At 39.5% G+C, this 24,309-nt stretch overlaps 1 protein-coding gene across 8 annotated transcripts in view; it reads left to right on the top strand.

Annotated features, from left to right (window-relative positions):
• Positions 1-24,309, top strand: part of LOC111153929 (Rho GTPase activating protein 24) — a 501,171-nt gene that overhangs the window by 427,103 nt on the left and 49,759 nt on the right. For 7 of the 8 annotated variants that reach the window (XM_022513262.1, XM_022513253.1, XM_022513280.1 and 4 more), the window contains one exon: positions 21,298-21,505. In XM_022513262.1, the coding sequence (XP_022368970.1) occupies positions 21,298-21,505 (208 nt within the window). Of the gene's footprint in view, positions 1-1,311; positions 2,366-21,297; positions 21,506-24,309 lie in introns of those variants that run through there. The other variant, XM_022513289.1, reaches the window with a different exon arrangement.

The following is a 24,309-nucleotide window of genomic DNA, read 5'->3' as shown; positions in this document are numbered from 1 at the left end:
TATATATCATTGGGTATTAGCCCCCAGATAAGGGGTATTAGCCCCCAGACTTTCAGTTTGCTTGTTTGTGAAATAAGAAAATCAGACATAACCTTTTTAACTGAGATTCATTCTACCTCCAAAGTCCTGGGAGGACATGCGTTCCCTCCATGCCAATGCTCAGGTCAGTGAGGTTTTCAGTTGGCTGAGGGGTCTCCCAGTCCAGCCTTGCCATGTTATTTGTCCTGAGTTATGCTTTGTGGTTCCTTATTTTCCTAGTAGCATGCTGTGACGCTGAAGGCAAAAATAAGTTTAGGGCACCTGGGTGGTGGCTCAGTGGGTTAAGCCTCTGCCTTCAGCTCAGGTCATGATCTTAGGGTCCTGGGATCAAACCTTACATCAGGCTCTCTGCTCAGTGGGGAGCCTGCTTCCCCCCCCAACTCTGCCTGCCTCTCTGCCTACTTGTGCTCTCTCCCTCTGTCCAATAAATAAAATCTTTAAAAACAAAAAACAAACAAACAAAAAACAAGTTTGAACTATACAAAAAACAAACAAACAAAAAAAAGTTTGAACTATATGGCAGAAGTCACTACTGATGATTCCTTCCATGACAAACAATTACCTATATGGGCATGCTGGGCAGAGAAATGATGTTTCTAAAGGGAGTGCCTTTGTAGTAGTCCTCCCAGTTTTGTAACGTGCCTGTCAAATGGCTTGGAAGGAACGTAGAGACCTTGGGGGTCAGTTGGGGTTAAAGCACTAGCTATCTGAATCTGCTTATGGAACAGCCGGCTAGATGAATGATTAACTCAGTGAGTCAATTGTTTAGTGAGTGGGGTTGAGATTGCTGGTGGACATGGGGGCTGGGGTGGAGAGGGTGCCTGCAAAAGGAGAGGAGAAAGTTGAAAACCGGACTGGTTTTCAGACCATAACTGGAGAAATACATGTATGTATAAATATGCATAAACGAACACCCATGAGTTGAGTTTGTTTCTATGGTGGTTGTACCTGCATGTTCGTTGTTACCTGATGGAGAATATTTTTCTATTTCACAGACACACACGTATGTACAAGTCTGCATACATGTGTTTTAGCAATATGCATATTGAAATCAGCACTCACGAATAGATGGAATCGCAAAATCCCTAAAAAAGTCTTGTATAGGAAGAGAATAAATACAGGAAGAAGGGGGGTAAAAGCTTACCCCCTTGTTGTTGGTTTGGTGCCCTTTGCTTTCTGGAGCGGCTGCGGCAGGGAGCTCCAAAGGAGCTGCACAGACAAGGGCAGGAAAGTCAACACAAAATCAGAGGAAGAAGAGAGGGGTTCACACGCCCTGTGGCATTCTCCCTCCTCCCCTCCTACTGTTGTGATTGCACCTGCTGCATGTGACCAGCGGGCACTGAAGGCAGCCGCAGCCACAGCCACGGCGCGCGGTGAAGAGGCAGCTGCCGCTGTGCCAGCTCCCGCCCAGCCCTCATTGAGAAAAGGGGAGCCAGAGCTGGAGGAGGGGGGAGGAGAAGCTCCCCGCAGAGCTGCCTTCTCCAGGGATCCGGATCCGAGGAGGCTCCTTGGAATGGGCACTCGGCTGTTCTGACGTGGAGATTCCCTCGGGAGCCCGGGAGTTTGAAGACAGAAGGGAAAAGGGAGAAGCCCGCAGAGAGCATCAAAGGCAGAGGGGTGCTATAAAAGGAACCGGGGAGTCCTTTGAAAAGAACCTATCATGCACTGAAAAGCTTTCTGGAGAAGGTGCCATTATTTGCCTCCCCTTTTGCTCAGATGAAAGGAGCCAGCAAGGACGGTCCTGAAGTATTCCTCAGGGGCCTTTTTGTCATTGTTCCTTTTTCCCCTTGCATAGGACTGTTCGCTGACCTTTCCAGAGGAATCTCAGTACCCCCAGTTCCAGCTGAGAAGACAGTTCTTAATAAAAAAACAACTCCTGCTGTTTGAATGGGGGGTGCAGCTTGCTTGCTGAGGCTCTTTTTGCTGAGACATTTTGGAGTGACTGCAGAAACTTAAAAACTGAACAAAACACCAAAACCTTAAACCTCTTTGGATTAGGCAAGAGAAAAGGAAATTTTTTTTGACCAAACAAGAAGTAAAGGGGAGGTGGTAACTTATCCCTGATCCAGGACCTGGATGATAAAAGCCTTCAAGTTATAGGAATCAGCACTTCCACCCTAACAAATAAACATGAGAAGGAGTGGCTGTGGGGTATCGCGCAGAGGCAGGTTTTAAAAGAAGCCTGAGACTGGTTCCAAACTTCGGGCCTGTATGATGCCTGAAGACCGAACTATTGGGGGACGCCCCTCAGGTGCCTTAGCATCAACTCCTTTCATTCCTAAAACTACATACAGAAGAATCAAACGGTGTTTTAGTTTTCGGAAAGGTAGGTAGATGATCTGTTGATGTCCATTTAAAAAATATACATATATTCGCTAATGCTTTAAGGTCAGTTGATGTTCAGATAAAATGGGAGTTTGAAAAACCAAGGCATTAGAACTGTTAGAGAGTGATTGATGTCTCTGCTTGCCTGTATTTATTTTTCAAGGTTCATATTGATATGTTTATGACTGAATGGGCCGGGGAGGTGGGGCTTACAGAAGGGTACTCCTACGGGGATCTCCCTGACTGATGGAAAGCCAAGTGAGCTGGCCTGACCCTTCTGAGAGGTGGGGCCAAGGCAACCTTGGGCGGCTGCCAGACCCAAATCAAGCAGCCATGTTGTCACTTCTTGAAATCAGTCCCTCTCAAAACCTTGTTCTCTGATCCCATTACGTTGGTGTTGTTCTGGTGCCTGTGGTTGCCTTCCCTCCCCTGCTGAGAAAATTTGAATAATTAGGTTATCTCTAGTGACCTTTTTCAGGAGCCCTTGGGACTGTATTGACTAACACTGATTAGAAATAGGAGTCACCTTGACTTTCCAAATATATCAAAAGATGGCATTGGCAGAAGCCAAAGATAGAAACTTTGAGGAGCTAGGAGTAGGAAAATCTCACAATTTATAATCAATAAAAGAAGCTGTGCATTTGAGAATTGATTTCTGTGGGGGGAGGTAAAGGGTAGAGCATCGGCAAAATAAAATGCTTTTAGAAAACATTACCAAAGTATTTTTAAATGTCTTTTTGCTTTAAAATGGGGATAATTAAATGGCATTGATTATTTAATTTGGAACTAGGTAGTTATAATTTTAATGTCATGCATAGTAAGTTAATTAATCAAGAGCAGATATGACTAGCATCTAAGGCTCTTTCTCCCTTTTTTCTTTGCTCTGCCACCTATTAATTAACCCTTTCTAGTTACCAACAAAAAAGAGAAGAAAATTTAAAAAAACACATATATAAAGCAACATATAGTAGGAACTTCTTAAAACTAAACCTTGTTCCTTCTGAGTCTTTACCTTTGAGCAGTTATGATCTGCCTATGATCATTATCCTCTACTATTAGCAAGGAATTCGGGTGTTAATTTCTATTCCTCTCTCATCCATAAAGGTAATTAAGTGAGAGATACATGCCTCAGTTTTTATAGATTTCTGGAGATTTTGTGCTTACTGTTAAGATTGCATCATTGACAGAGAAATTAGTAACAATAGAAATTGGAAAAAAAGAAAAAAAGAAAAAAAAAAGAAGCGAGGGAGTCCTTGCTTAGAGGACTTGTTTTTTCCGGCCCTTCCAGCCTTCACCAACTAAAGTGAGTTTATCCAAACGTGCAGAGAACGTCTACTTTTCCAGGCTGTTGCTGCTCATTTGTAACATGAGATGTTCTGGGGACATTTAATGTATCTTGGAAGCACAGAGCAAGGTGTTTTTGACCTTTTCCACCCTCTCTCCGTTAGTGGAGCATAGCATAGCCACAAGAATCCTGCCTACCACTGCTACGCATTGTGCCTTCTTCCCTTTCTCCTTAAATACCAAAGAGGGAAGGCAGTGCCCTCGGAGAGAATCCCTGTGGCAAATGTCTCCCACAGGACTGGGGAACAGCTTCCACCTATCATCTCCTGTGGGTTATTTTTAAACTATTGTCCTGTCCTATGCAGTCTTAGCAATCTGAGGAATGTTCAGCATGTGGGTCAAGGATTAACAGATTTCTAATTTACAAAACTGTATTCTGGTTTCTGTCAGAACCATAAGGGAGAGGAGAAGCAGGAAGCTTGGAGCTGTTTTAAGTCTCCTTCCCCTTTCATCAGACTGGGCGGCACAGTAGGCTCGCTCACTCGCTCTCTCATTCCCGAGCAGCTGGGACCACAGTTGTGCAGCGAGGCTCTGGGAGAGAAGAGGCTTCCCTATGCGAAGAGCTAATCACTCCAGTGGGAAAGGGCCTGACTCACTGGGCTGTTTACATATTTATTTAAGGTCCTGCACTGAAAAGAATGGACTTTTCTTTCAATCCTGGGTCCCCAAACCATGCTATCTTAAGAAGAGAGTGTTCTTTTGTGCTTTGTTTAATGTCCTGGGTAGTCAAGTAGTTCAAGAAGTGCACCCGTTTCTGCGTTAGTTCCTGCGTTAGTTCCTGCATTTCTCAATCAAGCCTGTTGGAGAGCATCAGCTTAAGTCATTGCAATGAAAGCAAAAGGGAGAGCGCATGATTCACGGAAAAGCACCATGAAAAAGAGCGTTGACGCGTCCTCTTTTCCTGACCCACATTTAAAACATCTTTTTTACTGTTGCCGAGGGTAGACCCACGGAGGAGGAGACTTGCAGCTTTAGAAATGCCCTCAGAATAAAGTGTGGAGTTGAGTTAAAGTCTCCTGAGGCCTGGTGGTCGTGGAACCTGCAGGCTGGGCAGGCCCTAACTAACTTCTCAGGGTTGTTTTTTCTTCCAGATCCTTTGGTCCTTTACTGTCCTTTTCATCTCTCCATTTCTTCGTTTGGATGCTCATAGAGATCACTGAAAATGGTTTCCCAGTGATTTGAAAAATCTAGGAACTGAGAAACCTTTCTTAGGCAGGAAGCTGGGGATGGCAGGGCTTAGACTTGTGTTCTGGAGAGAGAATGAGTCCAGTCAGTGTACTTTGACCCTGTTGATTTTGAAACTATATATGTAGTTCTTTTTACCTCTCTAAGACTAATATCTAATATGGGAAGCATAACCAAACTTTTGATTACCTGCAGGCTCATACTACCTTGGTTGCTGAATGTTAGTGTTTATTTCTAGTCACAGTAGGCTCGCTCACTGATTTAAGGTTGTTATGCTCACAGGACACACTGAGGTAAAATTTTCAACTGTAACTGTATATCGTTTTGGGGTTTTTGTTTTGTTAGGTTTTTTTGTTTGTTTTCCTGAGGTGCTCTCCTCTTAAAGATAAGCCATCATTAATTCTCTAGAGCTTTTCTCCACATTCTAACCAGATAGTAGCCATGCACTTTTGCTTCTTCCTTTATAGACTCTATTTCAATTTCTTTCATCTTAGTTCTCAATGCCTTTATTTCTTCATGCACACAACTTACTTTTTTTTGAGGATTTTATTTATTTGTCACAGAGAGAGAGGAAGGACAAGCAGAAGGGAGCAGGAGAGAGAGAGAAGCAGGCTTCCCCCTGAGCGGGGAGCCGGATGCGGGGCTCGATCCTAGAACCCTGGGATCATGACCTGAGTCAAAGGCAGACGTTTAACCAACTGAGCCACCAGGAGTTCTGCACACCACTTATTTTAACCTAGGAAGAGGCTCTTCAAGACAGCATCCATCCTCACTTGTTTCCACCCTAATGTTCTTCATAAATTCCCGTGACACACAAGCCATTTGTAAAGCATCGACCAATTGGTGTTCCTGAAAGAGTTTTCTCAAGCGTCCCACAGCTCGAATATTTTTATGGAGTCCCTACTGCTCCCGAGAGGAAGTCCCAACAGTTTCATGTAATTAGCAAGTCTTTCTAACCAAGTCCATCTATTCCCTGGAGAATAAACTCCCAGGTCTCCAGACTGTCCCACTCTAAACACATGTCCTATGCAACCTGTTTGCTTTTTTTCACTATGTTATGACACCCTTTCTGCTCTGTTCATACTTTATGCTTCCTTCTAGGCATTGGTGACTCTCATTTTTCAGCAAGCCTTCTCTTCACCCAAGCCTTCTGTGTAGTCCTTATATTTCTTTTATGTTGCTACCCAGCCATCTTATCTTCATAGCCATTTTAAAGTGCTTTATATATATTTGTAGTAAAAGATAGATAGATAGATAGATATTTATTTCTTCCCTGAGTGAAGAATGGCAATAGGTCTATTCACTCAAGGATTCAAGGTTTATTGCAAACTGATGAACAGTATTATTAGGTATCTTTTCCTACTGATCCATAGGTGGTAATGAGTTAAAATAGGTTACCTTTGTCATGGTTGTGACATGGTTGAATAAAACTAACATTTTCTTTAAAGTTTATTGTATGTTGTGAATGGTGTAATCATATTTGTCATTTGTGTATGTTGCAATTCATATTTGAAATGGATTTGTCCAGTAGAATGTTACTATTCAAATTAATTTAATTTTTTGAAGAGTTTATTTGTTTGTTTGTTTATTTATTTATTTATTTATTTGACAGATGGAGATCACAAGGGGGCAGAGAGGCAGGCGGGAGGGCGTGGTGGTGAGCAGGCTCCCGCTGAGCAGACAGCCCCATGCGGGGCTCGATCCCAGGATACTGGGATCATGACCTGAGGTGAAGGCAGAGGCTTTAACCCATTGAGCCACCCAGGGGCCCCTCAAATAAATATAATTTTAAATGGTGCTGTAAATGAGTAGCTCATTAATTCATAATATCAGAATTTTATGGAGCACCTACCAAATGGCTCTGGAGATGAGTAGGCAAACTAAACAGGTTGCCTTGAATCTGTGAGTTCACACACTCCTTGAGGATAAACAGACATAAGCAATTACTCTGTGGTAAGCAGTACAACAAAGTGTATAGAAAGACTGAGGAGCCCATGAACAGAAGACCAACCGTGGGCTTATCTGGAAAGGCAGTGATTCATCTAAACTGTGTAAAATCAGATTTAATCATTTAGATAGAAATCAGATTTAGACATTTTCTCCTGGATTTTCCTAAGAGTGCTCAGCATACCTGTGAAAAGAAAAATATGTCTGAATTGAACTAACATAACATAGTGGAAAAGGAAGACTTTAAGGGTTGTATAGATGTGTGTTTGTATCCCAGATATGCCACTTTCTAAATGGGTGACTCCAGATCACCTAGCATCTTTGTAGAAGGGAGACCTTCTTGCAGAATACTTGGAGTCTCAAATAAGAAAATACATGCAAATTGCATGGCTTGGTATCTAGACATAAATGATGTCTGCTGGTCTGAGATCTAGGCCGCTGTGCTGGCATTATTACACCTCTTAGTTCTGCCAAGCCTTTCTTTTTCTCCCTCCTTCTCCACTCTGTCTACAAAAAGAATCAAGACTCTTCCAAACATTCACTGGCTTTTATAGATTTGGAACTCCTGGGATTAAAAGATTTCTATCCATGTAAGATTTTTTGGTTGCTTAGAAAGTATTGGTGATAGACTTAAGTAAACTTTGGCTCTTTGTTTCTTAGTTCTATACTAAATTGGATGTCTTTTATTTTGATTTGTCTATTTATCATAGGTGAATGTTCATTTTTAATTAAAAATTATTATAATCCTGGTGATATCAAGATTGATTCTGCTAGCAGAATTGCAGTAAGCAGAAGGATAAGTAAAAGCAAGTTCTCTATATAGCTTAGTATGTGATCTATAGGAGGAAAAGGACAGGAACTCTGAGAAATCATGACAGCAGAGAATTTGAGTAATAGAGGAAAAGTTGTTTAATTTCTGGCTTTTCATCAAGCATACCACAGACTTTTTTGCTTTCAAGTTTTTGTAGAAATCAATGTCACAGCCTGAAAATTATTGATGAGTGTCATTTTACATTGGAGTTATTCACTTATTTCCACAACTGAGGAAGTGAGAAGTATTTTGTTTTAATGCACACATTAATCCCACAAATGTTTATGGAGCACGCAATCCTTACCCACTCTGGCAGTAAGTTCCAGGGACATAAGCAAGGGAGTTTGTCCATCTGTCTTGGTGCATTCGGGCTGCTGGAACGAAATGCCATCCACTATGTAGCTTATACACAACAGAAATTTATTTCTTACAGTTCCGGGGGCTGGAAGTCTAAGTTCAGGCCAGTATGGCTAGGTTCTGGTGAAAGCTCTTTTCTGGGTTGCAGACTATCAATTTCCTGTATTCTCAAGCAACAGAATGGGAAGACATTAGAGAGGTCTCTGGAGCCCTTTTCCAAGGCACTCATCCCATTCAGGAGGGCTCCACCCTCATGAGGTATCCACCTCCCGAAGGCCCCACCCTAATACCATCATCTCAGGCAGTAGGTTTTCAACCCAGGAATTTGGAGGGGACAAGGACCCTCAGACCATAGAACTATGGTAGAATGGGGTCTGAGCCATGGAAACCTTCCAATCTGGCACCTGGCCAGTTCAGTCCTTGTGTCTGTGGCAACTTAGGAAATTTTCCTACCCCTCTCTGACATTTAATGGTTAGACACATGGTCTACAGCTGTGATCCAACATTATTTTTTTTAATTAATTAATTTATTTATTTTTAATAAACATATAACATATTTTTATCCCCAGGGGTACAGGTCTGTGAATCGCCAGGTTTACACATTTCACAGGACTCATCATAGCACATACCCTCCCCAATGTCCATATCCCCACCACCCTCTCCCGTCCCCCCTCCCCCAGCAACCCTCAGTCTGTTTTTTGAGATTGAGTCTTTTATGGTTTGTCTCCCTCCCAATCCCATCTTCTTTCATTTTTTCTTTTCCTACCCCCCAACCCCCTGCAACATTGCATCTCCAATTCCTCATATCAGGGAGATCATATGATAGTTGTTGTTCTCTGATTGACTTATTTCGCTAAGCATAATACCCTCTAGTTCCATCCATGTTGTTGCAAGTGGCAAGATTTCATTTCTTTTGTTGGCTGCATAGTATTCCATTGTATATATATATACCACAATGTCTTTATCCATTCATCTGTTGATGGACATCTAGGTTCTTTCCATAGTTTGGCTATTGTGGACATTGCTGCTATAAACATTCAGGTGGACGTGCCCCTTTGGAGCACCACGTTTGTATCTTTAGGATATATACCCAGTAGTGCAATCGCTGGGTCATAGGGTAGCTCTATTTTCAGTTTTTTGAGGAACCTCCACACTGTTTTCCAGAGTGGTTGCACCAGCTTGCATTCCCACCAACAGTGTAGGAGGGTTCCCCTTTCTCCGCATCCTCGCCAGCATCTGTCATTTCTTGACTTGTTAATTTTAGCCATTCTGACTGGTGTGAGGTGGTATCTCATTGTGGTTTTGATTTGTATTTCCCTGATGCTGAGTGATGTGGAGCATTTTTTCATGTGTCTGTTGGCCATCTGGATGTCTTCTTTGCAGAAATGTCTATTCATGTCCTCTGCCCACTTCTTGATTGGATTATTTGTTCTTTGGGTATTGAGTTTGCTAAGCTCTTTATAGATTTTGGATACTAGCCCTTTATCCGATATGCCATTTGCAAATATTTTCTCCCATTCTGTGAGTTGTCTTTTGGTTTTGTTAACTGTTTCCTTTGCTGTGCAAAAGCTTTTGATCTTGATGAAATCCCAATAGTTCATTTTTGCCCTTGCTTCTGTTGTCTTTGGCGATGTTCCTAGGAAGAAGTTGCGGTTGAGGTCAAAGAGGTTACTGCCTGTGTTCTCCTCAAGGATTTTGATAGATTCCTTTCTCACATTGAGGTCCTTCATCCATTTTGAGTCTATTTTCGTGTGTGGTGTAAGGAAATAGTCCAATTTCATTTTTCTGCACGTGGCTGTCCAATTTTCCCAGCACCATTTGTTGAAGAGACTGTCTTTTCTCCATTGGACATTCCTTCCTGCTTTGTTGAAGATTAGTTGACCATAGAGTTGGGGGTCTATTTCTGGGCTCTCTATTCTGTTCCATTGATCTGTGTGTCTGTTTTTGTGCCAGTACCATACTGTCTTGATGATGACAGCTTTGTAATAGAGCTTGAAGTCCGGAATTGTGATGCCCCCAACTTTGGCTTTCTTTTTCAATATTCCTTTGGCTATTCGAGATCTTTTCTGGTTCCATATAAATTTTAGGATTGTTTGTTCTATTTCTTTGAAAAAATGGATGGGATTTTGATAGGGATTGCATTAAATGTGTAGATTGCTTTAGGTAGAATAGACATTTTCACAATATTTGTTCTTCCAATCCATGACATGGAACATTTTTCCATTTCTTCGTGTCTTCCTCAATTTCTTTCATGAGTACTTTATAGTTTTCTGAGTATAGATTCTTTGCCTCTTTGGTTAGGTTTATTCCTAGGTATCTTATGGTTTTGGGTGCAATTGTAAATGGGACTGACTCCTTAATTTCTCTTTCTTCTGTCTTGTTGTTAGTGTAAAGAAATGCAACTGATTTCTGTGCATTGACTTTATATCCTGACACTTTACTGAATTCCTGTACAAGTTTTAGCAGTTTTGGAGTGGAGTTTTTTGGGTTTTCCACATATAGTATCACATCATCTGCAAAGAGTGATAGTTTGACTTCTTTGCCGATTTGGATGCCTTTAATTTCTTTTTGTTGTCTGATTGCTGAGGCTAGGACTTCTAGTACTATGTTGAACAGCAATGGTGATAACGGACATCCCTGCCGTGTTCCTGACCTTAGCGGAAAAGCTTTCAGTTTTTCTCCATTGAGAATGATATTTGCAGTGGGTTTTTCATAGATGGCTTTGATAATATTGAGGTATGTGTCCTCTATCCCTACACTTTGAAGAGTTTTGATCAGGAAGGGATGCTGCACTTTGTCAAATGCTTTTTCAGCATCTATGGAGAGTATCATATGGTTCTTGTTCTTTCTTTTATTAATGTATTGTATCACATTGATTGATGTGCAGATGTTGAACCAACCTTGCAGCCCTGGAATAAATCCCATTTGGTCGTGGTGAATAATTCTTTTAATGTGCTGTTGGATCCTATTGGCCAGTATTTTGGTGAGAATTTTCACATCTGTGTTCATCAAGGATATTGGTCTGTAATTCTCTTTTTTGATGGGGCTACTTGTCTTGTTTTGGGGTCAAGGTGATGCTGGCCTCATAAAATGAGTTTGGAAGTTTTCCTTCCATTTCTATTTTTTCGAACAGTTTCAGGAGAATAGGAATTAATTCTTCTTTAAATGTTTGGTAGAATTCCCCTGGGAAGCCGTCTGGCCCTGGACTTTTGTTTGTTTGGAGATTTTTGATGACTGTTTCAATCTCCTTACTGGTTATGGGTCTGTTCAGGTTTTCTATTTCTTCCTGCTTCAGTTGTGGTAGTTTATATGTCTCTAGAAATGTATCCATTTCTTCCAGATTGTTGAATTTGTTGGCATAGAGTTGCTCATAGTACGTTCTTATAATTGTTTTTATTTCTTTGGTGTTGGTTGTGATCTCTCTCCTTTCATTCATGATTTTATTTATTTGGGTCCTTTCTCTTTTCTTTTGGATAAGTCTGGCCAGGGGTTTATCAATCCTATTCATTCTTTCAAAGAACCAGCTCCTAGTTTCGTTGATTTGTTCTATTGTTTTTTTAGTTTCTATTTCATTGATATCTGCTCTGATCTTTTTGATTTCTCTTCTCCTGCTGGGTTTAGGCTTTCTTTGTTGTTCTTTCTCCAGCTCCTTTAGGTGTAGGGTAGGTTGTGTATTTGAGACCTTTGTTCTTTCTTGAGAAAGGCTTGTACCGCTATATATTTTCCTCTCAGGACTGCCTTTGTTGTGTCCAACAGATTTTGAACCCTTGTGTTTTCATTATCATTTGTTTCCATGAATTTTTTCAATTCTTCTTTAATTTCCTGGTTGACCCATTCATTTTTTATAAGGATGCTGTTTAGTCTCCATGTATTTGGGTTCTTTCCAAATTTCCTCTTGTGATTGAGTTCTAGCTTCAGAGCATTGTGGTTTGCAAATATGCAGGGAATGATCCCAATCTTTTGATACCAGTTGAGACATGATTTATGACCCAGGATGTGGTCTATTCTGGAGAATGTCCCATGTGCACTAGAGAAGAATGTATATTCTGTCACTTTGGGATGGAATGTTCTGAATATATCTGTGATGTCCATCTGGTCCAGTGTGTTATTTAAGGCCTTTATTTCCTTATTGATCTTTTGCTTAGATGATCTGTCCATTTCAGTGAGGGGAGTGTTAAAGTACCCTACTATTATTGTATTATTGTCGATGTATTTCTTTGATTTTGTTATTAATTGGTTTCTATAGTTGGCTGCTCCCATGTTAGGGGCATAGATATTTAAAATTGTTAGGTCTTCTTGTTGGACAGACCCTTTGAGTATGATATAGTGTCCTTCCTCATCTCTTATTGTAGACTTTGGCTTAAAATCTAATTGATCTGATATAAGGATTGCCACCCCAGCTTTCTTTTGATGTCCATCAGCATGGTAAATTTTTTTCCACCCCCTCACTTTAAATCTGGAGGTGTCTTCAGGTTTAAGATGAGTTTCTTGTAGGCAGCATATAGATGGGTTTTGTTTTTTTATCCATTCTGATACCCTGTGTCTTTTGATTGGGGCATTTAGCCCATTAACATTCAGGGTAAGTATTGAGAGATATGAATTTAGTGCCATTATATTGCTTGTAAGGTGACTGTTACTGTATATTGTCTCTGTTTCTTTCTGATCTACTACTTTTAGGGTCTCTCTTTGCTTAGAGGACCCCTTTCAATATTTCCTGTAGAGTTGGTTTGGTGTTTGCAAATTCTTTCAGTTTTTGTTTGTCCTGGAAGCTTTTTATCTCTCCTTCTATTTTCAATGATAGCCTAGCTGGATATAGTATTCTTGGCTGCATGTTTTTCTTGTTTAATGCTCTGAATATATCATGCCAGTTCTTTCTGGCCTGCCAGGTCTCTGTGGATAGGTTGCTGCCAATCTAATATTTTTACCCTTGTATGTTACAGACTTCTTTTCCCCGGGCTGCTTTCAGGATTTTCTCTTTGTCGCTAAGACTTATAAATTTTACTATCGGGTGACGAGGTGTGGACCTATTTTTATTGATTTTGAGGGGCGTTCTTAGCATCTCCTGGATTTTGATGTTTGTTCCCTTTGCCATATTAGGGAAATTCTCTACAATAATACTCTCCAATATACCTTCTGCTCCCTTCTCTCTTTCCTATTCTTCTTCTGGAATCCCAATTATTCTAATGTTGTGTCGTCTTATGGTGTCACTTATCTCTCGAATTCTCTCTTCATGGTCCAGTGTTTGTTTGTCTCTCTTTTGCTCAGTTTCTTTATTCTCTGTCATTTGGTCTTCTATGTCACTAATTCTTTCGTCTGCCTCATTTATCCTAGCAGTAAGAGCTTCCATTTTTTATTGCACCTCATTAATAGCTTTTTTGATTTCAACTTGGTTAGATTTTAGTTCTTTTATTTCTCCAGAAAGGGCTTTTATCTCTCCAGAGAGTGTTTCTCTAATATCTTCTATGCCTTTTTCGAGCCCGGCTAGAACCTTGAGAATCATCATTCTGAACTCTAGATCTGTCATATTACCAATGTCTGTATTGATTAGGTCCCCAGCCTTCAGTACTGCCTCTTGCTCTTTTTTTTTGTGGTGAGTTTTTCAGCCTTGTCATTTTGTCCAGATAAAATTTGCTTTCTCCTCCTCTGGAATTCCGCTGTTTTCCTTGGTGAGTGAAGTTGGTTTTGGCTGGATTTCTTGTCGATCTTCTGGGGGAGGGGCCTGTTGTAGTGATTCTCAAGTGTCTTTGCCCCAGGCGGAGTTGCACCACCCTTACCAGGGGCCGAGCTGAGGAATCCGCTCGGGTTTGCTTTCGGGAGCTTTTGTTCCCTGAGCGCTTTCCGTAGAGTTCCGGAGGACGGGAATGAAGATGGCCGCCTCCCAGTCTCCGGCCTGGAGGAGCCGAGAGCCCGGGGCCCCACTCTTCAGTGCGCCCTCAGAGAAAAGTGCCCAACCGTCCCCGTCTCCCTGGCCTCTGGCTGCACTTGGGGGAAAGCGCTCAATCGCTCGCACTTGGAGAATAGCGCCCGGTTGCTTCTGTCTCCATGGCCTCCAGCTGCGCTCCGAGCTCAGTGAGCCTGCGACCGGTTCAAGGTAAGCCCGAGTTGAGAGCTCACTCCTCGGCTTTGTCGCTGTTGCCAGCTTCCCCACTCTAAAACCTGGGAGCTCTGCGGCACTCAGACACCCCCGGACCTTCTGTGACCCTGCGGGACCTGGGGTTACGCTGCCCCCGCGTGGGCTTCCCCTGGTTTAGCCTCTGGAGCGATGTCCCTCAGTGGAACAGACTTTTAAAAGTCCTGATTTTGTGCTCCATTGCTCCACTGCTTGCCGGGAGCCGGCCCCTCTCCCAGCGGTCTATCTTCCCGTCACTTTGGATTCACTTCTCCACAGGTCCTACCTTTCAGAAAGTGATCGATTTTCTGTTTCTAGAATTGTTGCTCTTCTTCTCTTCAATTTCCCGTTGGATTTGTAGGTGTTCGCAATGGTTAGATAAGCTATCTAGCTGATTTCCTGCTTCCTGGTGTCGTCTGTCTGCTACTTCTCCGCCATTTTGACTCGTACCCCCCCATCCAACATTATTTATAATGTAAAGTAATTATTTTACTGTAGTGATTCTAAAAGTACAATCATCTTTTGACTGGTGAGAGAGAGCAGTCCAGTATAGATAGTCATCTAAATAAATAATTACAAAGCAATGCTAAGAAGCCAAAGCAGAAACATAGCAAGCTTTGGGTCTGGAGTGATGAGGGAATGTTAGTCAAGACTTCACAGAGGAGATGAGATGATATGAGTAAGTTTGCCAAGGCTGACTCATGATGGCAAAACCCTCCTACCAGAAGGAAGCCTGAAGATACGCTAGGACGTATTGCTCTTATGGGACAACTAATAGTCCAGTATAGATGGAGAGCATGTTGTTTGTGAGCAAATAGTAGAAACAAGGGTGGATATGGCGGAGGGCCTGGCAGACAGTGGGCACCATCTAAATGTTTCTTGATTGAATGGTTGATAAAGAGGCAGAGATCAGATTGTGGAGATTTTGTATTGCATGAAAAAGAGTTTGGTTGGCCGGTGGGCCCCACTGGAAGAAATAAAGCAAAGGAATGTCATGATCCAATTTAAACATTATGAAGTTCACTATGGCAGCACTTGCCTGAGGTAGATACTCTGCTCTTCAAAAAATCACTTAAGAAATGTTGAGGATCTAGCCTAATGTAGTGACAGTGAGTTTGGAAGGGACCCAGGTGATGACTAAGTGAGGCTTGTGAAGGAAGGAGGAATCTGGGTTGACTCTCAGATAGCACTTCAAATGTTCAGGAGGATAACTGGAACTGATAACCAAAAAACTTGCAGGAAGTAGGACAGGTTTTAAAGAAAGGGGGACTTTGGGGCACCTTGGTGGCTCAGTGGGTTAAGCCTCTGCCTTTGGTTCAGGTCATGATCTTGGGGTCCTGGAATCGAGCCCTGCATTGGGCTCTCTGATCAGCAGGGAGCCTGCTTCTCCCTCTCCCTCTCTGCCTGCCTCTCTGCCTACCTGTGATCTTTCTTTGTCAAATAAATAAATAAAATCTCTTTTAAAAAAAAAAAAGGTGACTTCATTTTAGAAATTCTGAGTTTGGGAATGTTTTGAGACATCCATGTTGAGGGGTCTAATGGGCACTTAGAAATCCAATGCCAAGGATCATAAGAGTGGCCCAAATTGAGATACAGGTCTGGGAATTACTGACAGTGAGATTAAATGTAGTCAAGCAAAGAAATTGTGTCAAGTAGCATAAAAATAGGGCTGAGGACAGAACCCAGAGGACCAACAAATTTATGAGAAGAATGTAGTAAGTAGTACAGTCAAGAAGGAGATTGATAAAGAGTATTCTGGAAGGCAGGAACTATGTAACACATGAGAAGTGTCAAGAAGAAGCGTGACATTGACAGTTTGAGGGCATGAGGCATGACGTAATACAAAAAGTAAATTTGACTTTCAGTGATTTGGCAACTAGGAAGTTGCCAATGACTATAGAAAAAGTTCTTTTAGTAGAATGACAGTGTCAGAGTCCAAATTGCAATGGTTGGCAAAAGGCCAGAAAGTGATGACATGAAGCCAGAGTTACACTTAACTGGGAACCAAAGAGCAAAAAGAGTAAATAATTGCAAGGCAGAGAAAATCCAGGAAGGTTTGGCTTTGTGTTTGTTTATTCAAATTTAAGATCGGTGGAATATGAATACATTTATCTGATCTCACTCAGTTAACTTCACAGGCTGCCTCTAGCTATAGAGGGTATAAATCACACATAAAGCAGGAACCTCACAAATCCTGAAGGAAATTTAGATCTCTTTCTCTCTCTCTTCAGTTGGAACAGCCTCCCACAGGTATAATAAAATCACCTGTGTAATTTACCTTCTCAGCCCTGTGAAAAGTCACCTCCTTGGTGATGCTTTATGACACCATCAATGTATTTCCAAGGGAAGCACACCTGATGTACTTTGGTCACCTAGAAATTCCAGGGATGGCTTTGTCAGGTAGTGTGAAACCTCCCTGGGAATTTAAGTGGACATAGCTAGAACCGTTTGCATGACTCACATCACAGAGTATATTCTTGTTAATCATCTACTAGTCAGTGTCCTTTTCCCCATGCTGCTAGTTGGGGATAGGCTCATGACCTTCATGCTTTCTAGTTAATCTTAAAATTTGAAGTTTCACTGCTTCCTCAATGAAAATGCTAAACAAAACAGCTTTAAAAAATTTCTCCCTGAACTTCCATGCAAAAAAAAAAAAAAAACAAAAAAAAAACCCAACAACAACAAAAAAAACAAGCTCATATAGGACAGTAATTCACATCTACTGTTGTAAGACAGAGATGTTTGGGACATTCTATTTCCAATGCTACAAAATAGGAAGTATACATCTATTACAATCACTTACTAATTCTTTGCAACACCAGACTTGGAGTAGAAAACTATAAATTTTCCACAGGAATCTCTAAGTGTGTGTAGCGAACATCTACATGCTTTCACTCCCTTAGATATTATATTGCTAAACAGACATAGCTGTTTACATAAAGAGAATCATTTCCTTGGGCAGCTCGTAGAAGATAATCAGAGTTTTCACCATCTCTGGTTTTTTTTTTTTTCTGATCTTCCTCCAAATCTGCATTTTCTCAGCAGAAATTACTCCTGCTAGTTTGATAACAGAGATATAGGTCAGAAAGCTAGTAAGCAGCAGGTTTCTCCCTCAGTAACATAGTTTGCAGCCAGTGTGCGCACCTCACAGTGTATTAAATACAGTGTGGCTCTGAAATCCAAGAGCCTTGAACAAATCCCAGGTCCATCACTTCCAGCTAGCTGTGTGACATTCAGCAAGTCACTTAACCTCTCTGTGCTTGTCTTCTCCGTGGTACAATAGTAGTGCCCTCCTCATAAAGTAGTGTGAGTTTTAAATGAAAGAAATGCCGATAAACCATTTGTACCCACACCTGAGATAGATAAGTACATCTTCGCTATTATCACTTTTTAGAGCACAGAAAAGGAACTCTATTCTATTTGTTTTTAGAGTTTACTAATATGTTAAATTACTAGGAAATGAGGACATATAATCATTATGATTAAATAAGAAGGAAGAGGACTGGTATTTGGGAATGGGAAAAGGTTTTACGGCTGAATAAATCTGAATGTGGACTTCCATTCTGACACATGGTGTTGTGTAACTAACCTTGAGCTATTCATTTAACCTTTCTGAGTCCTAATTTCCTCATGTATAAGACAGTTATCTTATATATTTATTATGAAAATAAGAGAATATATGTCAAGGACTTAGTACATAATAGAGACTTAGTAAAAATTAAATAGAAAGATGTTAGGGCTTTTGGTTTTTGGTTTCTTACTATACTTTTTTTTTTTTTAAAGATTTTGTTTATTTATTTGTCAGAGAGAGAGTGAGAGAGAGCACAAACAGGGGGAGTGGCTGGCAGAGAGAGAAACAGACTCTCTGCTAAGCAAAGAACCTGATGTGGGACTCAATCCCAGAACACTGGGACCACGACCCGAACCAAAAGCAGATTCTTAACTGACTGAGCCATCCAGGTGTCCCTCCTGCTGTACTTAAGTAAATTCTTACTACAACACAAAGCTGTATATACAGGAAGGAAGGGAAAAAAGAAGGGAGGGAGGAAGGAAGAAAGGAAGGAAGGAAACAAACCAGAGTAGCCATAAAGCAAAGCTTACTCCTTACTTTATCATGTCCCTAAGTTGTTGGGAAAAAAGAAATTCTGGGAATTTTAAAAGAATGTTTGACTGTTTTTTATTACTGTGTAGAACAAAATCTTGAAAGTTTGATTCTCATTTGTAGCACACATAGTTCATAGATATTGAGTTGCAACATCTTTAGTCAGTTTTCTGCTGGATTTGGAGAGAAACTTTAGATAATATATTTATCAATCTAAAACAATAAGCAAAAAACCACAGATACATAAGATGTATTCCCAGATATCAATATTGTTATTTATAAAAATAAATGGTTAGTGCCTTTGAAAGGCTATTTTCTTAAGTTTGGCATAATAGAATCTGAATTTCTCAGGCAAATGAGCATCAAAGAACTCCACAGAAAAAGAGTCAGTATTCTCCATTCATAATCAGTTTTCAAGCTTTGTTATTAAAATACTAAAATATCTTCAAAGTCATCATTACCACTGCATGGTTAGAATTTGGTATTGTTGCAACCAACAGAAAACACAGCTAACAATGGGTAAACATGCATTTTTCTCACATTAAAAAAAAAAATCAAAAAGAATGTGCTGCTGGTATTAGGTCAGTGGTTCAATAATTTCATCCCCATTGTCTCTGAATCTTTCAGTCTTTCCCTCATGATTGCTTATCTAATAGCCGAAAGACGACTCTTAGATCAACAGCATGACCTAGTTCATGGTAGAAAAATGGAGTGATTGGCAATTCCAGCTGTCTCTCTCTTTCATCAAAAACAAAACCAAAAATCTTCCTAAAGACTCCAAAGACTTCTTAAAAAGTGGGAGAGGTATTTAATTTTCCAGTCCCTAAAATGGAAATGACAAGAGAAAATGGGGGTATGAATGTTGAGTTAGCAAACCATTTTTGACACACCATTGAGAAACTACTTGTTCCAAAGTCTACAAATTTAGCTAAACAGACCTGCGGCCTACATTAATTTTCCTGCCCTTAGAAGATGCCATTTTCTAATTTTGCTTTCTATATTTCTATATACATATATTTCCTTTCTATATATTGCTTTCTATATATTTCTATATATTGCTTTCTATATATACTATATATTTTGCTTTCTATATATTTCTATATATTTTGCTTTCTAATATTTCTATATATATTGCTATCTATATATTAGTTCGCTCAACATTTTTTCCTAAAGTGAATACATGAATTCCCTTAATACTAGATTTGATATCAGGTGTTGAATAGTTTGGTTTGTTGTTGTCTTATTGTTTCTACCAGGCCTAAAAATTTTCTCTTCGGTCACAGTTGTTCATTGCTTGGAGTGTGAATTTACATTGCTGAATCCATAAATAAATTATTTTACAGGTAGGGAGGTAAAACATTTGTTTTTATTGTTCAATTCTTAACCTAGTATTTTTTAAATAATTCCCCAAGTATTCTGGAGTCTCACATAATTTCAACATGCAACACTAATTTTTCTTTCCCTTGTATGAAACCATTAGACCATTAAAACTATTCAGTGATTCATCCCATCTGGGAACACTGGAGTGACATTTGCTTGGGCTTTCCCCATTTTTTTTCTCGTAGGCATATCGTTTTTGCCAAGCTACCCCCTGGTATTAATATATTTAGAGCCTGCCTTCCTTTCTTCCTTTCTCTCTCTCTTTCTTTCTTTTTGAGAGAAGAAGCCAATACAATGGCTACTCTTTATTAAAAAGAAGAAAGTTTACAGCACATTTTGAGTAAGTTAGTATAAAGGCTTAGTGGGCCCACTTGGTGGGGCACCAGCTTGTGACGAACTCCACAGTTAGGGTATCGCTGGGTCTCAACCTTTGTGCAGCCAGAACCAGATGAGATGAGAGCACTATTTGTCTTCTTCATAGATAGAGCCCACTATTTGCTTGTTGGGGATAGCTGGGACAAAATTAGGGTCTTCCTTGGTGTCTAAAGCTGCTTTTGGGACTAGAATTTTGGAAGGGCCCAGTGTCTTCCAAACAGCCTTCATGGCCTCCATTTCCAGCCTAGTTATCTGTTCATCATCGGTAGGAACACTATCTCCACCAGCACAGCAGCCACTCCATTGGGACTGCAGGCCCTCAGGGCCCTCCTGACCAAGGCTCCCACTCCACACTTGAACCTTGAAGCTATCACACCCACCACTAGAGGAATTGTTTTTTAATCAGCGGGGTCCCAGGCACGAATAGTGGGTATGTTCAGCCCCAAATGCATGCAACAAGGAATTCATTCTTTGTGGTTATTTAAAAATCATTCATAAGACTGATTAAAACTGGCTAAAACACTACTGTGGGCTGGCAGTTCTAGATAATGTGTGATAAAGGAGGCTTTCCCATCTGTCAGGGGCAAATTGCCGGGATTCTGCTGCCTTGCTTTTGGTATAGGCACTACTTCATGAGTCAGATTTTTCCCTTTCAAAAAAAGTAATATAATAATAGAAAATAAATATTTAAATCATTTATTTAAATAAATAATATAAAATAAATATTTAATAAAAGATGAAATATTGCAGCCTGACATATTTCATGCAGATGAAGATTCTGGGCATTTTTACCTGGTTTTATCACTTTGATTACAATCATGGCATCATTCCTTGTTTGAAAACAAAAGGTGAACAGAGAAATGAGCAACAGTTACACTAAATGATAACTGGACAGAAAGTTCAAGTATAGCAAAAAGTAGAATTTGACTATTCTCTGCAGAATATTTCTTCCATACGATTCATTTCCCAAGCGGGAGAAAAAGAAAACCCAAAACCAAACTTTTATTCATTACAGTGTCTCTTATATCAAGGTGGCTATCTCCAACTTCACGTGTCTGTTAGGTGTGGGGCTAAATATGGAGTATTAGGGGGGAAGGGCAGCATAAGGCAAAGCCTTTTCCTTCAAAGAATTGTGTAGTGTGGATTTGATTCTGTAAAAATGTGAAGTCCCCATTGTAAAATGCTTGCCAGCCTTTCTATCTTTGTTTTCCCTTTATATTGAGTTGTTTTTTGTTTTGTTTTGTTTTGTTTTGTTTTGTTTTAAAGTAACCAGGTGGGGTGATAGAAATTCCTCAAATTCACTGTGATCCTTTGTTTCTCCAGGCATTTTTGGACAGAAGCTGGAGGACACTGTCCGTTTTGAGAAGAGATATGGGAATCGTCTGGCCCCAATGTTGGTGGAGCAGTGTGTGGACTTTATCCGACAAAGGGGGCTGAAAGAAGAGGGTCTCTTCCGGCTGCCAGGCCAGGCTAACCTCGTTAAGGAGCTCCAGGATGCCTTTGACTGTGGAGAGAAGCCGTCATTTGACAGGTAGAGTTCAAGATCTCACTAATCATTCTGCCCTGAGAAATCCAAATTGAACAGAAGGAATGTAGTGAGCTGAGACCATAGAACCTTAATTGATGTTATGATGGTTTTAGAATACAGATTATATAGCCACACACCAGGGTGGATTGTTTTTACTAATTTAGAGTCAAAAATTTAACACTTGAGATGTCCTTCTCCTCGATACTTTTTGTTCCTCTTAAAACATGATCATTTATTCATTTGCTTTGGTCCTAATTTAATACCATGTTAACCTTTTGCATCAGAAAAGTGAACTTTTAAATTAGGAGTCTTCTGTTCAGTGTTTTTTTTTCTAATTCCTTCAGCTAAGAGATAGTAAAAGTATTAATAAGCAGAGATTGGAATATAGGCAATGGAATTAGAATAACTTTTTAATAATAATAATTATAAAAGCATTGTATTTTTAAATATATAGTTTTGCCTTCATCTAGAGTAGATTAGCAGTATAGCATGTATGAAATTCAGGGAATAATGGAAGTTCCAGGAAAGAGCATATAAACATCCATAATTCCACTAATTAAGAGTTAAATACTTATAGCAATATTTTGTAAGTTACCTCCTTCTCTTCACTTTTTTAATTAGGAGAAAATAATATTTTTTATCCTAATATCAATTTAGCATAATGTAGCAGGTGTTTTTCATATTAATATTTGAAATACCCCAATATTACAATATATTTTAACTGAATATTTAATGGTTGGCAACCTCCATAAGCATGATTTTCATATCTAATATTACACTCTTTAAGCATATAGTTTCACAACTATTTCAACAGTAGGGACATTTATGTCATCACATTTATTACTACTATAAATAATGTTGTAGAGGATAACCATTTACATAAATATTTTCTATTTTTGGATTTTTTCCTTGAGAGAGATTCTCAGTATTGGTGTTGTGGATAAGAATTGTCTTGTTCTTGAAAATTGAAAATTGCATACTAGGTATTTTTCTCTTTGAAAACATAGCATTAGTACATGGATAGACACAGATCTATGGAACAGACAGACAGGAAGACACTTGAATACGTGCTACAAGACAAAGGAAGCGTTTTTGGGAATATGGGCTTTTGCTGATAATCCAAGAAATGCACATTAAATCATTTAATGCCCTCCCAGTAGTCACATTAACAAAATCTTGAGCAATGGCAGTATTCAATGCTGGCAAGGTATGTTAAGGTAGGCACCCTGGTGGTGAGAGTGCAAATGATTATAATCTTTCTAAAGAAATTTAGTAACATATTTCAAGACTATTTTAGCAGGAAATTCTCATTCTAGAAAAAAATCAGATCTGTGGAAAACAACTGAAGTGCAAAGTTGCTTATTACAATCTTTATGAAGTAAAAAGTGAACACTAATCTATTATCTCTAGCACTGGAGTATGGTTAATTAAATAATAGTGCATTAATATAATAAAATGTTATGCAGTTATTAAAATTTTGGAAAAATACTAAATGGAAAAGTAAGATATGATCAATTAAATTGATTAAAATCCTACCTGTTTACAAAAGGTATTACGGACAGTTTATAGGCATTCATAATTTATGTCTGAAAGATAAAAATTAAATGTGGAGGCAAAGAAATGAATTCAAAACCAAGGAGAGCAAATTTCAAAAATACAGCTATCTTGGGGCGCCTGGGTGGCTCAGTGGGTTAAAGCCTCTGCCTTTAGCTCAGGTCATGATCCCAGGGTCCTGGGATCGAGCCCTGAGTCCGTCCAGCTCTCTGCTTAGCAGGGGGCCTGCTTCCCTTCCCCTCTCTCTCTGCCTGCCTCTCTGCCTACTTGTGATCTCTGTCTGTCAAATAAATAAATACAATCTTTAAAAAAAAAAAAAAATACAGCTATCCTTTGGCAGGGGAGCCCCATATCTTATTCCGTACTTTGAAAAAGAAAACCTAAACAGTAGTTGTAAATTCAGGCCTATTCACAGGATACACACAATGGTTTATCTAAAAGATACGTAATTTTTGATTTTTTAAAATTCTTTCAATTTCCAAAATTAAAAGAAATTTGTCAGTGGGATCCTCATAATAAAATATCATATAATGGGATAAACAACACCTTCTACAATGAACTTCATGTGACATTGATACGTACCAAAGGCTTTTTTTCTTATATATAGCCTATTCTATATGCAGATGACATTATAGAAAAGTATATTTATTAAAAATTATTTTGCTATAGGCATTTACAGTTTGGTTCTTATAATAAGAATCTCACTAATACGAGAGAAGGGAGGGATATTTTATAAGTTTTAAGATCCTATAAAAAAAGATATGTCCTATAAGCAATTATCTCCAAACCATGTTCTTAATAACTGAGCTGACAATGAAATAGTGTGCAGTCTTTATAGAAAATATTATCTTACTTATAAGAAAGTATTTATTTTCTTTTATATGAAGTACATCAGTGCATAAATAGACTGAAGAAAATGTAACAAAAGATAAACATTGATTTTGTGGAAAACTAGTGATTTTTTTTTAATATTGTGATTCCAATAAGCATCCATAACATCTTTAATCAGAAATTTAATCTGACAGATCTTTTAATTACCTGATCGTTTCATGCTACATAAAAATCTCCTTATCTTTTAATTTCTAAAGAGTAATTACAGAAGATACCTGTCAACTAGAAAACCTATAGAGAAGAGTTGGAGAGTATTTAAATGTTAGCACAATATGGTAATGCTGCTAGCATCCTGTGAAGAAAAGGAGAGTGTCTTTCATTTGCTCAGTCATTCAGTGTTTCAGGTTTCTACACCTGTGTAA

Source organism: Enhydra lutris, unplaced genomic scaffold, assembly GCF_002288905.1.
Source record: "Enhydra lutris kenyoni isolate GAN:26980312 unplaced genomic scaffold, ASM228890v2 scaffoldscaffold3, whole genome shotgun sequence".
Taxonomy (NCBI): domain Eukaryota; kingdom Metazoa; phylum Chordata; class Mammalia; order Carnivora; family Mustelidae; genus Enhydra; species Enhydra lutris.
This window is presented reverse-complemented; position numbering and strand designations above follow the sequence as displayed.